Source organism: Pristiophorus japonicus, chromosome 13 (genome assembly GCF_044704955.1).
Source record: "Pristiophorus japonicus isolate sPriJap1 chromosome 13, sPriJap1.hap1, whole genome shotgun sequence".
Classification (NCBI taxonomy): domain Eukaryota; kingdom Metazoa; phylum Chordata; class Chondrichthyes; family Pristiophoridae; genus Pristiophorus; species Pristiophorus japonicus.
The window spans coordinates 116,318,774-116,337,313 of record NC_091989.1 but is presented as its reverse complement, the minus strand read 5'-3'; the positions used below and the strand labels follow the sequence as shown (position 1 = coordinate 116,337,313).

Genomic DNA, 18,540 nt, shown 5'->3' with positions numbered 1-18,540 from the left:
AGACCTTTACGGTAGCACTGCCGATTACAGGAATCAATTCTTTCATGTAAGTTCTTAGTTTCATGCGAACCTTGAGGCCTTATTGCACCACAACCTTTCGAAAGTATTTTTGCCCATGATGGACTGGCTCGCGCCTATGTCCTGTTCCATTGACACTGGGAGTCCATTTAGTTCAACATTCAGCATTATCGGGGGACAATTCGTGGTGAATGTGTGCACCTCATGTACCTCGGCCTCCTCAATCTGATGTTCTGGTTCATCGTGATCCTCCGTGGATCTGTCCTCCTCTGCAACATAGTGGTTTGCCGGTTTAACAGACTTAGCAGCTCGCCTGCACACTCATTGGAGGTCATTCATTGTTCCACAGCCCTTGCAAATGTACTCTTTGAATCGGCATGAATGGAAACGATGATCACCCCCGCAGCGCCAAGAAGGTGTTCATGGCCTTGCATTCATCACCCTTGATGGTGGACTCTGAGACATCTGTGGACGTGCAGCTGCAGGCATGTGTGACCTGCCCTTTACGTTACGATTCAAAAACAACATCACTTTGTTCACAGTACTTGTAGCAGCACTTGTGTGCTGAGAGATTTGCTTCGTATTGTCACTGGTGGCAATGAACGCCTGGGCTATCGCTATGGCCTTACTCAAGGTTGGGGTCTCTACAGTCAAAGGTTTGCGAAGTATGGTTTTGTGGCCAATCCAAGTACGAAAAAGTCTCTGAGCATGTGCTCCAAATGTCCTTCAAATTCGCAACGTCCTGCAAGGCGTCTTAGCTTGGCGACATAACTCGCCACTTCCCGGCCTTCAGACCTTTTGTAGGTGTAGAACCGGTACCTCGCCATCAGAACGCTTTCCTTCGGGTTCAAATGCTCTCGGACCAGTGTGCACAAATCGTCATACGATTTCTCCGTAGTTTGGCTGGAGTGAGCAGATTCTTCATGAAGCCATACGTTGGTGCCCCATAGACGGTGAGGAAGATCGCCCTTCGTTTGGCAGTGCTCTCTTCCCCATCTAGCTCATTGGCCACAAAGTATTGGTCGGGTGGCTCCACAAAAGTTTCCCAATCATCTCCCTCCGAGAATTTCTCCAGGATGCCCACTGTTCTCTGCATCTTTGGGTTTGCTATCTGTATCCCATCGCCAGTTGTAGTGTATGGAGAAAGAGTCAGACTAAACATTGTGAGCTCAAAGTAAAGTGTAACCTTAGTCTTTTATTGCAGGTCTCCAGAGTGCCTCTCCAACCTGTGAAGCCTCCTTAAATACCTGTGCTCCCAAGGGTTTATGGGATCCCTTGGGACTCCAGGGGGTGAGCCCTCTGGTGGCTGTACAGAGTAAATACAAGTATACATATATAACAGGAACCTTGGAGGAAGTTTGGCCCAGTGGGCTAGGGGAAGGGAAGCTGAACAGGTGGTCTCAATCTTAGTGACAAAGAAGTCCATGAGCTCCTTGCACATGTTGTTGGAGGTGGAGGTGGAGAAGACATAGGAGGGGGGCTTTAAGGTGACAGTTTGCAGTAGAGAAAAGAAACCAGGAGAATAAATTAAACTAGAGAATAAATGTGTTATAAAATGCTGGGAGGCTTCTACTCCACAGACTAGACCCCATCATTGAGTCAACCATTCCTAAAGAGCAAACGGGCTTCCAGAGCAGCCATAACTGCTGCGACCAAGTGGTAGAGTTAACACGCACATCGAAGCAGGGTTCCAGTGCTAGCTCAAGACTATTGTGGCACTTGTGGACCTGTCAGCGGAGTATGACACAGTATGGAAGCATGGACTGCTTTTGGAGCTCTCCACCATTTTACCCTGCAGAACAACGATCTATCTTCTCAACTCCATGCTTAGCAACCGACGTTTTTGTGTGTGCACTGGCACACAGAAGAGCAGATATAGGACATTGAACAATGGACTTCCACAGGGTTCTGTCCTGGCACCCATGTTATTCAACGTTTACACCAGTGATCTGCCCGAAACAAAGTCCTGCAAGATTGTATACGCTGATGACATTGGTTTGGCCACGCAAGACAAGAATCTGTCCATCACCGAGGAGACCCTGACCAGTGATTTACAGAGGATGGAGGCCTACTTCTGTCAATGGCGACTTTGGCCAAACCCTCAAAAGACTATCACTTCGACATTCCATCTCAACATCCATCAAGCAAACCGAGCTTTGAAAGTCTCATTTTGCGGCGCAGAGGTAAACCAGGCGAAAACCACCACCTATTTAGGAGTCACGCTTGATCGCCCACTGTCGTATAGACAGCATCTCTAGATCATTGGGAAGAAACTAAAGAGTAGAGTCAATCTGATCCAGAAACTTGCTGGATCCACATGGGGAGCAGACGCTCAAACTCTCTGTACTGCAGCCCTTGCCCTAGTGTACTGTACAGCAGAGTACTGCTCTCCGGCATGGCTATCAAGTCCACATGTCAAATTCATTGATGTCCAGCTGAACTCTACTGAGAGAATTAACACCAGCACGCTTTTATCGACACCAACACCTTGGCTACCCATGCTTGCAAACATCGCACTATCATACCTACGCTGCGAATATGCAGTCTCCAGAGAATACAACTGCTGCATACCGATTCAGGCCGACCTGACCAACCTACGACCAACCCGTCTCAAATCTAGAAGGCCATTTTGAACCATCACCAAAGCCCTTCAGCGACCTCCCTCAGCTTTGTTGACCGATGAGGAAATGCTTGGAATAACTGTGACATACCAAATGGATTCCTTATTGAGGATCCCTCAGTAGCATCTGAAAGATCAAACCTTCCTCGCAAACAGTGGACAACCATCAACCACCTCAGAACCGTTCATGGTAGATGCAGCCACCTTCTCCATAGATGTCTCCGCAAGATCCTGAAAATCCCCTGGGAGGACAGACGCACAAACGATAGCGTCCTCGTCCAGGCCAACATCCCCAGCATTGAAGCACTGACCACACTTGATCAGCTCCGCTGGGCAGGCCATATCGTTCGCATGCCAGACACGAGACTCCCAAAGCAAGCGCTCTACTCGGAACTCGTCCATAGCAAATGATCCAAAGGCAGGCAGAGGAAACATTACAAGGACACCCTCAAAGTCTCCCTGATAAAGTGTGACATCCCCACTGACACCTGGGACTCCCTGGCCATAGACCGCCCTTAGTGGAGGAAGTGCATTTGGGAGCGCGCTGAGCTCGAGTATCGTCGCCGAGAGCATGCAGAAATCAAGCCCAGGCTCCCTGCCCACCCTTTCCCTCAATGACTATCTGTCCGACCTGTGACAGAGACTGTGGTTCTCGTATTGGATTGTTCAGCCACCTAAGAACTCATGCTAAGAGTGAAAGCAAGTCTTCCTCGATGTTGAGGGACTGCCTATGATGAGATGGAAGATTAAAGCATCCCCATCTGCAACTGTGGAGCTCCTAATCAGATCTGGAGCATATCAGCGGGCACTGCCCTCAAAGGAAATTTGCAGGCAGCCTACAACATATCCACGCTAGTGCTGGAAGCTTTGGCCTGGATATCTGACTTGGATATTGATATTTGATTTGTATTTTTTTGCTACTACCATACGAAAGAAGAAGAAGAGTTTATGGAATGTCACCTCATAATCTAATCCTTGGACCCCTGGTAATATCCTGGTGCATCTGTGCTGCATTCCTTCCAAGGCCAATACAATCTTACAAAGGTGTGGTGCCCAGCCCTGTACATAGTACTCCAGATGCAGTTTTTCCAGGGGTTTGTATAGCAGTACCCTTTGTATAGCAAAATGTCTTCCCCTTTCTATTCTAGCCCTCTAATTGTAAAGGCCTTTTTGGTTATTATTTGTACCTGACCACTATATTTTAGTGTTTTCTTTACATGGAATTCTTGTTTACCTCTACTGTTCCTACCTTTTTAACCATTTAAAAAATAATCAGATTTATCTTTTTTCTGTCCATTTTTTGCCTCTTGTAACAGTTTCAAATTATGGTGAAAGGAAGACTTTTGGTTTGGCCCATTATTGTCAGGTACTATACTACTATAGGAAAAGGCTTAACAATTGGAAAAGGTTTCCAAAGTGCAATGATCAACGCAGGAAAATAAAGTGTTTGTGTTGCTTCTTCATCTGCCACATGCACAGGCCCTGTCAATGTATAAATTAAAACGAGAAGCCACAGAATTCGAATATGTGGCTCCAGAAATCACGGTGGCATTTTAGATTTTCAGAACACCAGACTTGACAGCGGTGAGTTGAGATAAATATGAATATGATTTTTGTTTTAATTGTGGAAAAAGATTGTAATGTCAGAAGTGGGATTCGAACCCACGCCTCCAGAGGAGACTGCGACCTGAACGCAGCGCCTTAGACCGCTCGGCCATCCTGACTCCGGGATATACTGCGGCGAGGCTTTTCATCCCGGTGGCGGGCGGTGCAATTCTTCATTCACCCGGAGATTTGTGCTGCGAATGCTGTATTGGTGCCCCAGGAAGGCGCCGATGATAAATGTGCATGGGTGATGTATGATTTTGGGGATGTTTAGAAGCCCGTGCACCCGATGCATCGCTTGCAGCCATTGCGATTGAACCTATTGTTGTTTTGCAAGCGGCTGAACTCTGACCCCCGAACCCGCCCCCCTCCCCAGCAACGGGGTCAGCGTCATGGCGGCAGGGAAGCTGAGCCGGGAGGAGGTGGGGGAGATGGTGGCTCTGGCCCTGCGCTCCGGCCTCACCGAGCGGGACATCGCGCAGCTGCCGGCGGTGCACAAGCTGCTGCTGAGCCGGGGCCGCTCCCGCTCCCGCTCCCGGCCGCTGCGGGCCGGGGCCGGAGTCGTGCTGCTGCCGCTCCTCCTCCTGCTGCTGCCGTGCTGCGGCCCGCTCCGCCACTCGGCGCTGCGCCTCTGCTTCTGGCTCCGCGGCTCCTCGGCGGACAACGAGCCGTGCGTGGTCGGGCTGCCCGACTTCCCCAGCCCCTTCCGGCGGCCCTTGGACTGCCGGGTCTGCAGCAACATCACCGCCGTCGACCGGAGGAGCAACCTGAGCCACGAGGAGTTCCTGCGGGCCTACGCCTACTCTATGCAGCCGGTGGTGGTGGAGGACGGCCAGAGGAACTGGTCGGCCCGCGAGGTCTTCAGCTTCGAGTTCTTCACCCAGATCTACGGCAGCGGCAGCAGCGCCCTGGACAACAGCGGCAGCGAGTGCCAGTTTTTCCCCTACGACACGGAGTTCGTGAACCTGGGGGATGTTTTCGGGATGGGGGTGGGCCGTGCTAGCATGCACAGCAATACCAAACCCTGGTACATTGGATGGTGTGTGTGGCAATTTAGCAATTTCATTTTTCTTGCATGGTCGGGGAGAATTGCCTATCAAGGGTGACAGATGAGGGGGCAGTGGAGCGCAAGTCAGTAATCCTTGAGAAAAAAAACAAACGAGAGCCAATCAATAGAAAGGGATAAATTTGGAAGACAATGAGATGGATACCATAAAACCAGTGTTCTGATTGGAGTCCATAAAGTAGAGGACTCAATAGACTCGGTAGTCTTTTGATATCGATCATAATGGTTGCGCAGAATCAATGGGGCAGTATCTTTACCAGATCATTGAGATTAGAGTTAGTGGAGAAAAATTACTTTAAAAGGTTTACTTTTTTATTAGGAGAGCAGAAACTGAATATTTAGGACTAAAACGAGATGGGAAGGAAGATTCACAGAAGTTATGAGACACAGTTTTAGAATGGATCAGTTAGAAGGTATTTGGGAATCAGGAAGACAACAATTGACACTTGTGAAAAATTTATTTAGCAAGAAGAAAGGATCACAACCTGTAATCTGCCAACTATTCAAGAATTTTTATATTATAAGAACATACGAAATAGGAGCAGGAGTAGGCCACCTGGCCCCTCGAACTTGCTCCACCATTTAATAAGATCATGGCTGATCTAATCATGGACTCGGCTCCACTTCCCTGCCCGCTCCCCATAACCCTTTATTCCCTTGTCGCTCAAAAATCTGTCTATCTCTGCCTTAAATATATTCAATGACCCAGCCTCCACAGCTCTCTGGGGCAAAGAATTCCATAGATTTACAGCCCTCTGAGAGAAGAAATTCCTCCTCATCTCAGTTTTAAATGGGCAGCCCCTTATTATGAGTATGTCCCCTAGTTTTAGTTTCCCCTATGAGTGAAAATATCCTCTCTGCATCCACTTTGTCGAGCCCCCTCATTATCTTATATGTTTCAATAAGATCACCTCTCATTCTTCTGAATTCCAATAGTATTGGCCCAATCTATTCAACCTATCTTCATAAGCCAACCCCCTCAACTCCGGAATCAATCTAGTGAACCTTCTCTGAACAGCCTCCAATGCAAGTATTATCCTTCTTTAAATACGGAGACCAAAACTGTACTCTAGGTGTGGCCTCACCAATACCCTGTTCAGTTGTAGCAGGACTAATTTGCTTTTATACTCCATCCCCCTGGCAATAAAGGCCAACATTCCATTTGCCTTCCTGATTATTTGCTTGTACCTGCATACTCACTTTTTGTGTTTCATTCACAAGGACCCTCAGGTCCCTCTGTACTTCAGCACTTTGCAATTTTTCTCCATTTAAATTATAATTTGCTTTTGTATTTTTTTCTGCCAAAGTGGATAACCTCACATTTTCCAACATTATGCGCCATCTGCCAAATTTTTGCCCGCTCACATAGCCTGTCTATATTCCTTTGCAGATTTTTTGTGTCCTCACAATTTGCTTTCCTACCCATCTTTGTATCATCAGCAAACTTGGCTACATTACACTTGGATGAAGGGACAAAGTCATTAATATAGATTGTAAATAGTTGAGGACCCAGCACCGATCCCTGCGGCACCCCACTAGTTACTGTTTGCCAACCAGAAAATGACCCATTTATCCCAACTCTCTGTTTTCTATTAGTTAGCCAATCCTCTATCCTTGCTAATAATATATTACCCCCAACCCCATGAACTTTTATCTTGTGCAGTCACCTTTTATGTAGCAACTTATCAAATGCCTTCTGGAAATCCAAATACACCACATCCACTGGTTTCCCCTTATCCATCCTGCTCGTTACATTCTCAAAGAACTCCAGCAAATTTGTCAAACACTATTTCCCTTTCATAAAACCATGCTGACTCTGCTTGATTGAATCATGCTTTTCCAAATGTCCTGCTACTGCTTCCTTAATAATGGACTCCATCATTTTCCCAACGACAGATGTTAGGCAAACTGGTCTACAGTTTCCTGCTTTTTGTCTGCCTCCTTTTTTAAATATGGCCATTACATTTGCGGTTTTCCAATCCGCTGGGACCGCCCCAGAATCCAGGGAATTTTGGTAGATTACAACCAATGCATCCATTATCTCTGCAGCCACTTCTTTTAAGACCCTAGGATGTAAGCCATCAGATCCAGGGAATTTGTCCACCTTTAGACCCATTATTTTACTGAGTACTACTTCAGTGGTAGTTATTTATATTAAGTTCCTCCCTCCCTATAGCCCCTTGTTTATCCACTATTGGGATATTTTTAGTGTCTTCTACCGTGAAGACCGATACAAAATATTTGTTCAACGTTTTTGCCATTTCCCTGTTCTTCATTATTAATTCCCCAGTATCATCCTCTAGGGGGCCAACATTTACTTTAGCCACTCTTTTCCTTTTTATGTACCTGTAGAAACTCTTACTATCTGTTTTTATGAATGACATTGGTTTTGGATTAATGGCAGACCTTGGTTTTGGTATTGTCGACTCATTGTTCTGTAACGTGAGTTATAGAGGAATATTGTATACAATAATCTTGTACTAAATGTGGTTGTGAGTCATGGTTTGGGGCAGAGCCAGAAGTGCACATACTGCAGCTTACTGAGAAAATCCAAAGCTCAGGCCTGCTTTAATATAAAACTCTGTTTTGATGTTGCAGCTGGTTCTGATTCAGTTTTAGTAGATTTGTCTATTTATTGAACAGCAGGTGATCAGGATTTCAGACTTTATATTGTCAGCACCTGTACTCATTGTAAAAGCTCAAAGCCGTATTTGTATTTTATCCTAGCTACCTATTTTGTATTTTTTTCCTGGCCTCAGCATTAAAAAAAGGGCCAACGTAACATTTAGATAAGTGGAATACAAACAGAAAATGCTAGAAACACTTAGCAGGTCAGGCAGCATTTTGTGGAGAGAGAAACAGAGTTAACGTTTCAGGGCGATGGCCTTCTCCACAGATGCTGCCTGACCTGTTGATTTGTTTCCAGCAATTTCTATTTTTATTTCAGATTTCCAGCATCCGCAGTATTTTGCTTTTATGCAGATAAGTGGAGTAGACAATTGAGAACACTTAATGTCACGCATGTATTGTTATCCATTAACAACAACAGTTTGCATTTCTAGAGCGCCTTTAACGCAGGAATATAGATGAAAATAGACAGTCTTGATGATGCCGAGGATATGGGTTCGGATGATCATCCTATGCTGCGGGCAGTCTGATTCAGTTTTAGCCAGTGGCCAGGGAGAGGGATGGAGTCGGTAGCTTGGGAATGGTGTTTGTGGCTGGTACAGAAAACAATGACTTCACAACATTTATTTGGAGTAAATTTCTGCTCATCCAATGTTGGATATCGGGACAAGCAGTGTGACAAATCAGAGGCAGCGGAGGGGTCGAAAGAGGTGGTGGTGAGGTAGAATTTTGAAGTTCCAGGTGCATATTTGCAGCAAATAACTTGACACTACAATGTACAGGCAAAATGACTTTGAAAACTATTCAGATGATGGAGGAAATATGTCCCATTCAAAGACCACGTTGGTCCCCTCCGAGCTGAAACACAGGATCAGTGATAGTGGTGGCAAAATTGAATGCCTCCAGTAGCTCCAGTTGTCTAAAACAGAATATGTTACACCAAGAATCTGATTGGTCTCTCGGATATGTTACATGCAGTAAAATGTGTGTTCATAGTCTGTAAGTAAGATGTTATTTACATGGGGAACCAAGTAGTTTGGACCAAAGAAAGATTGTGATAGAGCATCTAGCAGTCTGCTCTATACAGCACTGCCAATTGGCTAATAGGTTGTACACAGAGTGTTTGGAACAAAGCTTGCACTGAAATTGTGAAGAGTATACAGACAAACAATAGTCAATAATCTTAACAGAATTATTACAAGTTTGTCTATTATAAATTTGTAATGAATGGATCAGTTACTAATCCTTCACTGTGAGCATTCTCATACTTTAACTATTCAGCACACAATTAATTATTTTATGCTACAAAGTGTGAAAGTTATTCCCCCCACTCATTCTAAACCTAGAAATCTTATAAATAAAATAGTATCCTCAATAGCAGGCAAGTGAAAATACCTTTGCTCGAGAGGTTGACAGTTATGTACTTCCAGGTTTGTTGCTTGTGAATTATCCAGTCTCTCTCACTTGACAGGTTGCATAAGCAGTACCACCTTTACAGTGATCATAACTGAGGATATAGATGCAGCATTTATCACGCTGTATAGCACGATGCACCATAGAACTGGCACTAATCCTGTAGTTACTGACAGCTGCTATCACGGGGTAATGCTCCTGCCCCCAATGTTTACGTCAATGCCCAGTCTGAGTGAGTTATTGGTGGTGAATGTGGAAACATTTGTTGGCTAGGTTTTCAGTCTCTCTCAGGTACAGGAGTATGCTCTTATGTGTAAGCAGTCTGTAACTGTGTGGGGTGGGGTAGAGCGACGGGAGGGAGAGTAGCCAGTTCCATTTGATAATCATTAACTCTGCTTTCATTTCACAGGAGTAACTGTGATTCCAGTGCAGCAAGTATCCTGAGGCAGCACTACCAGCGACCATATTTTATCCCAGCCATTTCCGAATCTAGTAAAATGGACTGGATATTCATGGGAGTGCCAGGGCATGGAGCCCACATGCATGTAAGAATGAGAAATTGTGACTTTATTTGAAAGGGAAGTTTGTTCTATCGAATTGTCCCATAATCTCTTGCGTGCAATAATGGAGATGTCTGTACACAAACCGGGGCAACTCCCACTTGCCTTGTGGCTGCATCTTGGGCTTTTAAACTACAGGTTAGAGGAAGTCTCTCAACATTTTGTGTTGTGAAATCCTGAATAAGAAGTACTTGCTATGGGCCAATATTCCCAGTCGTGTGGTCACAATTTGAGGAAACAACCACCAATCAAGCTGTAAAGCACGACATTTGTCGTTTTGTCGAAAGTTACTGTACTTCACAGTCATTCATTGTAAGTGAAGCACTAAGATGTTTGCGCTACCATAAAGCATATAAATGCACGTTTTTCTTTCAATGAAAACATGTATGATTGGGAGATACCAATAACTGTAAAGCTATTCAAGAATTATGGTGCAATTGTATAGAATACACTTCCTTTAATAACTTATAAAGAAGAAAGCATTATTTTTGCTTAAAAGAAATCTGTTCCAATTTACATGCAATTTCCACAGGCATTTTTCTTTGCTGACCTAAAGACAACAAATGTAATGTGCATGGCAATGTTGTACAGCAATTATCTGCTGTTATTATCATAGTGAGGGGATTGACACTTGCCAAAAGGGCAGTATGTCACAAATACACACATCAGCTTGGCTCAGTTGTTAGTATCCATGCAGGCAAACTCACTCCAGGGCTCATAAAACTGGGTACAATCGGATAGGTAAGAGGTCAATCATCTCAGCTCCAGGACATCGCTGCAGGAGTTCCACAGAGCTGCGTTCTAGGCCTAACCATCTTCAGCTGCTTCATCAAAGACCTTCCCTCCATCATAATGTCAGAAATGAGGTTGTTCGCTGATGATGCATGTGTTTAGTTCCATTCACAACTCCTCAGATAATGAAGCAGTCTGTGCCCGCGTGCAGCAAGACAACATTCAGGCTTGGGCTGATACGTGGCAAGTAACATTCGCACCACACAAGTGTCAGACAGTGACCATCTCCAACGAGAGAAAGTTTAATCACCTCCCCTTGACATTCAGTGGCATTACCATTGTCTAATCCCCTCACCATCAACATCTTGGGGATCACCATTGATCAAAAATTTAACTGGGCCAGCCACATAAATAATTTGACTACAAGAGCAGGTCAGAGGCTGCGTATTTTGTGGCAAATGACTCACCATCTGACTCCACAAAGCCTTTCCACCATCTACAAGGCACAAGTCAGGATTGTGATGGAATACTCTCCACTTGCCTGGATGAGTGCAGTTCCAACAACATTCAAGAAGCTCAGCACCACCAAAGCAGCCCGCTTGATTGGCACTCCATCTACCACCTTAAACATTCACTCCCTCCACCACCGTGGCTGCAGTGTGTATCATCCACAAGATGCACTGCAGCAACTTGCCAAGGCTTCTTCGACAGCACCTCTCAAACCTGCTATCTCTATCACCTAGAAGGACAAGGACAGCAGGTGTATGGGAACATCACCGCCTACAAGTTCCCTCCAAATCACACACCATCCTGACTTGGAAATATATCACCGTTCTTTCATCGTCGCTGTGTCAAAATCCTGGAACTCCCAACCTAACCACTGGGCGATTACCTTCACCACTGCAGTGGTTCAAGATTATGAACAGTTTTGATAGAGTACAGAGAGAGAGAGTTTTTCCACTCTTGGGAAAGAGCAAAACTAAAGGCCATCAGTATAAGATAGTCACCAAGAAACCAAACAGGAAATTCGAAAGAAACCTCTGTACTCAGAGTGGTGAGAATGTGGAACTTGATACCACATGGAGTGGTTGAGGCAAATAGTACAGATGCATTTCTGGGCGACTTGATAAGTATATGAGAGAGAAGGGAATAGAGGGTTATGCTGATGGAGTTAGATGAGGAAAGATGGGAAGAGGCTTGAGTGGAACATAAACATGCACTATTTGGGCCAAATGACCTGTTTCTGTGCTGTATATTCTATGTAATTCTACGACTTCAACTTTACTAGGGCTCCTTGATGCCACATACATGCTGCCTTGATGTCCAGGGCAGTCACTCTCGGGAATTCAACTTTTTTGTCCATGTTTGGACCAGGGGGCTGTAATGATGTCTGGAGCTGAGTGGTCCTGGCAGAACCCAAACTGAGCATTGATGAGCAAGTGCCACTTGATAGCACAATCGGCGACACCTTCCACGCTTTGTTGATGATTGAGAGTAGGCAGATGGGGACAGTAATAGGCAAAATTGGATTTGTCCAGCTTTTTGAGGACAGGACATACCTGGGCAATTTTCCACTTTGTTGGGTAGATGCCAGTGTTGTAGCTGTACTGGAACAGTTTGGCTGGAGGTACAGCTAATTCTGGAGCACAACCCTTTAGCACTTTAGCTGGGATGTTGACTGGACCCATAGTCTTTAACATTTCCATTACGCTGAGCCGTTTCTTGATATCACATGGAGTGGATTGAATTGACTGAAAACTGGCTTCTGTGATGGGGAGGACCTCGGGACATCTGGCTGAAGACATTTGCGAACGTTTCAGCCTTGTCTTTTGCACTCCAGTGCTGGGCTTCACCATCATTGAGGATGGGGATATTCATGGAGCCTCCTCCTCCTGTTAATTGTTTAATTGTCCACCACCATTCACGACTCTGTTGCAGCACTGCAGAGCTTTGATATGATCCGATGGTTGTGGGATCGCTTGCTGCTTCTGCTGTTTAGCATGTATGCAGTCCTGTGTTGTAGCTTCACCTGGTTGGCACCTCATTTTTAGGTACACCTGGTGCTGCTCCTGGCATGCTCTTCTACACTCTTCAGTGATCCGGTCAGTCACCTGGTTTGATATTGATAGCAGTGAGGATATGCCGGGCCATGAGGTTACAGATTGTGGTGGAATGCAGTTCTGCTGCTGCTGATGGCCCACAGAGCCTCATGGATGTCCAGTTTTGAGCTGCTAGATCTGTTCTGAATCTACCCCACACAATATGATAGAGGGTGTCCTCAGTGTAAAGACGGGACTTTGTCTCCACAAGGACTGTGCGGTGCTCACTCCGACCGATAGTTATAGACAGGCACATCTGCGACAGGTAGATTGATGAGGATGAGGTTTTTTCGCTCGTGTTGGTTCTTGCACCATTGCCGCAAGCCCAGTCTGGTGCTACTGAGCCACTCTTGGTGATAGACGTTGAAGTCCCCCACCCAGAGTACATTCTGTGCCCTTGCTGCTCTCAGTGCTTCCTCCAAGTTGTGTTCAACATGGAGGAGTACTAATTAATCAGCTGAGGGTATGCGGTAGGTGGTAATAAGCAGGAGGTTTCCTTGCCCATGTTAGACCTGATGGCACAAGACTTCATGGGTTCCGGAGTCAATGTTGAGGACTCCCAGGGCCACTCTCCCAACTGTATACCACTGTATCACCAGGGATGGCGAAGGAGGAGTTGGCTAAAAGGTAAGATCTGAGATGGAGAAATAAATTACTGTGGATAAAGCAATATTGCATGCTACAGCTCCAAATGTAAAGCGGGATGGGACTTACCAGAATTGAAGAAAAATCCCTGTGTGCTCATTAAAAAAGACTTGTCCAACACATGGCATTGTGATCTTCTTTGCTATGTCTTCCATTTCACATGTTGGACTCAATAACCCATTACGCCAGTTCTCTTATAATGTCATCATCTCTCCATATTCAAATAAAAACAATTTTTTAAATAAATAATTTTTATATCAACAAAGACTAAAATCAAAAAGAATGTTAATCATAATTCATGGAAAATCAGTACAAAAGAGATTTGGCACAGTGGGAGCTATCTGCTCGAATCCTGTTTCTCTTCTCTTTCACTGTATCCTTTTATAATTTTCTGTTTCAAATATTGGGCCGGAATTTGCAGTGGGTAATGACGGCGAATTACCACTGTTCGGCGTTATTACTCCTTTGAAACTGACTACAACTTCAGGATGTAGCACATGCACATCTCAACTCCGAGATCCTGAAGTTGTGGTCTGTTATTCAGTGATCCGACACTGGCTGCATTGTGGCTTTATTACACTGACCAATTTGGTCTTCCATTTTATATTAAATGATGTGCAAATAATACAACCAGGTTCCCAGGCTCCGACCACTTCGATAGCACGCTGCGACCCAAGCGAACAACGCAAGTCCTGGGGTGAGCAGTACCTGCCCTCCAGGCCCTGAGCATGGCTGTGTGGCTCCAGACCTTGAGAACACTCTGCCTTAAAAGGGAAACGGGTTCTATTCTTATGCTATAATACAACCTTGGCCTGTGCTTACATAATACATAGGTTACACGTTTAGCTGAGGCTGTGTTTTTAGGTGTTTACCCAGCTCATAATCTTTCCATCCTTTGCTTTTGTGCTATATGCTTTGTTAATAATACAGTAAGTACTTAGGCGAAATGTTTATTCCATTCCCAAGACCTAGATATTTTCATTCTCTGCCCTTGCGTTTCCAAACACTCTCTTCATCTACAGAGACAAAATTAAGATTTTCCTTTCTCCCACATTTCCTCTGCCACACAAAATGCTAAAGGAAATGCATGCTGGGATAGATTGATGTTTTAAATCATCTCAAAACTTTTTAATCATGCCCTTATATAAAGCCCATATTGGTTGTTTTAAGAGCATTGTGACTTCTTAAACCTTGTAGCATATTTTCGAAGCAGGAGGAGAGTACATTGAAATTTAATCTCTAGCAAGGCCAAATGGAAAGAGTTAATTCTTGAAGATGAATGTGCATCAATCTCTTCTCTTTCTCCCTAGTTCTCCTTTAATATCTGTTTAGTGAATGGGGTTTACTGGTGCATTTACACCACAGCTGTTAGTCTTAACCAGTTATAGTGCAAATGTGGAGTGGGACCTGACCTGAGCTCACGGGTTGGGCATGGATAGAGGATTGGCTAACTAACAGAAAAGAGAGTCGGGATAAATGGGTAATTTTCAGGTTGGCAAACTAACTAGTAGAGTGCCACAGGGTTCAATGCTGGGGCCCCAACTATTTACTATTTATATTAATGACTTGGATGAAGGGACAGAGTGTAATGTAGCCAGATTTGCTGATGATACAAAGATAGGTGGGAAAGCAAGTTGTGAGGAGGACGCAAATAATCTGCAAAGGAATATAGATAGGCTAAGTGAGTGGGCAAAAATTTGGCAGATATTGTGGGAAAATGTGAGGTTATCCATTTTAGTAGAAAAAATAAAAAAGCAAATTATTATTTAAATGGGGAGAGATTACAAAATGCTGCAGTACAGAGGGATCTGGCGGTCCTTGTACATGAAACACAAAAAAGTTATCATGCAAGTACAGCAAGTAATTAGGAAGGCAAATGGAATGTTGGCCTTTATTGCAAAGGGGATGGAGTATAAAAGTAGGGAAGTCCTGCTACAACTGTACAGGGTATTGGTAAGATCATACCTAGAGTACTGTGTACAGCTTTGGTCTTATTTAAGGAGGATATACTTGCATTGATGGCAGTTCAGAACAGGTTCAAGAGGTTGATTCCTGAGATGAAGAGGCTGTCATATGAAGAAAGGTTGAGCAGGTTGGGCCTATACTCATTGGAGTTTAGTGGACTGAGAGATGATCTTATTGAAACGTATAAGATTCTGAGGGGGCTTGACCAGGTAGATGTAGAGAGGATGTTTCCCCTCATGGGGGAATCTCAAACTAGGAGGCAGAGTTTCAGAATAAGAGGTCGCCCATTTAAAACGGAAATGAGGAGGAATTTCTTCTCTGAGGGTCGTGAATATTTGGAATTCTCTACCTCAGAGAGCTATGGAGGCTGGGTCATTGAATATATTTAAGGTGGAGATAGACAGATTTTTGAACGATAAGGGAGTCACGGGTTATGGGGAGTGGGCAGGGAAGTGGAGTTGAGGCCAGGATCAAATCAGCCATGATCTTATTGAATGGCAGAGCAGGCTTGAGGGGCCAAATTGCCTACTCCTGCTCCTATTTCTTGTGTTATGTTCTGACACCAGAGTGAAGCGTAGTGGTGCTTCTTGAAGGAGGGAGTCTCACTTAGCTGTGCCTCAGAGTCAGTTTGGGCCTTTGCACCCAAATAGCATTTCAGCTCTGCTTTATGAAGCAGTTTCAGGTTTCAAACAACTACGAACTTGTGGATTATGAATGCACCACAAGAGTTCATTTTCCTTTGCCTGCTTCACATTACTGATAAACGCTAAGCCCTAAGCATATGACCCTGAGCTATCTGACCTATTACCATGTACTGGTCACTGCCTTTGGGCTTTAAACATTCCCGTTCTTTATATTTGGTGTTAAAATGTTTTTGCCACTTGTTTTTTTTTCTTTAGATTGATGATGTAGATAATCCGTCATGGCAGGCCCAAATCAGGGGCATCAAACACTGGAAGTTGGAACCCCCTGCAGAATGCTACTATGAATGCTCTTCTCTGGAAGCCATTGTGTACCCTGGGCAGATCAGTAAGTAATATGGTACTGTGCATACCTCCAATGAGCACCCTTGCAACTCTCCCAACCAACATTTATAACATTGGAAAGAATTCATGGCTACCGAACTTCACAATTACCCCTCTAATTTCCTGTCTTATTCACAGGGACCAATAGGGATCTAAGCTTCCCACAGGCCTGTACTTGTATATGATTGTATTAAACAGTTCAGGATTATCACTACACACCTTGTACTGCCCAGAAACAGAACAGTACAATCTGAGATGCAGTTGTTTCAGACACAGATTAATTTTCACGCTGACTTCTGATGGGCTGTGTCCCAAGCCTCGTTTTGACAGTGGTTGTACCACTATTGAGAACCAGACCAGTGAGCTATTGAAGTGTGATACTGGATAATACACTTTGTGCAGCAAAGATAAAGGCTGTCTGTCAGTGGGTGTTAGCTGGTCCCTGAATGGAGGATTATATTTGAATTACTCATTTATTGTTAGGTTGCAGATCAAATGACCACAACAGACAGGAGGTCTGATTGTGTAATGCAAAGTTGTTCCGATAGGTTTTAAATAATGGAATCAATTTAAACTGTCATCTTCTGAAAGAGTGCAGTATTTTGAACTAAATTTTACAGATGAATACCCAGCACAACAGGCCGTGTTTACCAGAAACTCGTACAGCATGACTGGAGAGAGGAAATTAAGAAATCCCCGTGACCTTAAAAGCAGAACAAATCCTATTTCAGAATTTATTTTAACAGTGCCTTATTAAATCATATCTGAAGTGCTCCAATGGCTTTTGCACCATGACGGAAGATCCCAGATTAAATCCTTTGCTAAATTAGCTGACCTCAGCTGGGTGACCGGGCAGACGTGACTATTGACCAACTGGGCAAAAGGGAGGTGCGGGGAAGAGAAATAAAAGCAGCCAGGATTCCCACTGTCCATCATTATGTAGTGACCCCTGTGGCGAGTGATTGGCCAGACGCTTGGAAATTTGAAAGCATGAGTGACTTGGGGAGAGTTTTTCTGTAGGAAGTGGATTTGGAAGGAGGTAGGGGAATGTGGGTGCCAAGGCATACAAGGAAGTGGTCGGAGATATCCTTGTGTTTAACCCCTGAACGTGTATTAACAGCGAATGAATCGAAATGTTCTCTGCTGTGATACCCCATAGTCTGTTGCCTCTCGCTGTCTAGTTGCACACATGAGCTGTGGGCACTATTGCAACAATAGCTCAGAGAGGCACTGCTTCAGTAGAGGAGTGGACTAAATCGAGAGACAGAAGCAACAAACATATTTAAATAATTTATAGTCATCCAGCTGGATCCTACAAAATGGTTGAACGAACAGTGAACCTTATTAGCACAAACCAAGAGGCCAACAAAGCCTTCCTGCTGGTCAGGGATTCAGCTCATTGAGGTTGTCAGCTCCGTACTGACTGTAGTGGAACTGCAGCCAAGAGTTTGTTCATACATGATTTATAGTAATTGTATGATTTTGTTTTTGTGTTAAATGGATATTTCTCTGCTTTCTGAAGATAATACAGTTTTAAAAGCCACAGGCACCTGCCATGTGCTGTTCTAAGATAACACATTACTGACTAGCTGCAAAACATCCTTCCACGCACATCATCCAAAGTAAAGGCACCAATAGCATGGCAGATACTGAAGCATTCAGTCCCAGGACACCACCATTATTTATAGAAGGCACATGAAAAACTAAACTCAAACACTCATGTTTTTTTATGTATAATATCACACAAACATCTTGGCTCACGAATCATGGAACTTTCACACCATTTACAGAAGAAACTGATGTACAGCTGCCATGAACAGAGACCCATTAGAATTGCATTTATACAAGAACCCTTTGGTGGTCGAGTCATCAATATCCTCCAGTGAGGGTGAACGATATAAACTGCAGTGACTATCCAACAGAGAAACACGAAGAGTCGCATTGAATACCAAATAAATTGTTTATGAATTTTGATCTTTTTTTAAAATAGAGAAATCATTGCAGTGATTGGTAATTTCAAGCTTTTTAGAGCCTGAGATTGGTGCCGTACTGTACTGGCGAGAGAATTTTGTCAAATGATTTCAGTGCAACCCAGAGTGCAGTATTCTCCATATTGTACTGCATAGGGAAAAAGATTAGTGAAGACAAACGTAGGTCCCTTGCA

General features: G+C 44.3%; 1 protein-coding gene and 1 non-coding gene across 3 annotated transcripts in view; one reads left to right on the top strand and one right to left on the bottom strand.

Annotated features, from left to right (window-relative positions):
- Positions 1-4,279: 4,279 nt before the first annotated feature.
- trnal-cag (transfer RNA leucine (anticodon CAG)) lies at positions 4,280-4,362 on the bottom strand. The gene has a single exon. It is a non-coding gene; the product is annotated as a tRNA-Leu (tRNA).
- An 86-nt stretch (positions 4,363-4,448) lies between these two features.
- The window catches only part of LOC139278784 (bifunctional arginine demethylase and lysyl-hydroxylase JMJD6-like), a 30,202-nt gene continuing 16,110 nt past the window's right edge, over positions 4,449-18,540 (top strand). The window contains exons 1-3 of one of the 2 annotated variants that reach the window (XM_070897914.1): positions 4,449-5,282; positions 9,760-9,895; positions 16,251-16,380. In XM_070897914.1, the coding sequence (XP_070754015.1) occupies positions 4,636-5,282; positions 9,760-9,895; positions 16,251-16,380 (913 nt within the window). In that variant the 5' untranslated portion in view covers positions 4,449-4,635. The remainder of the gene's footprint in view (positions 5,283-9,759; positions 9,896-16,250; positions 16,381-18,540) is intronic. The other variant, XM_070897913.1, reaches the window with a different exon arrangement.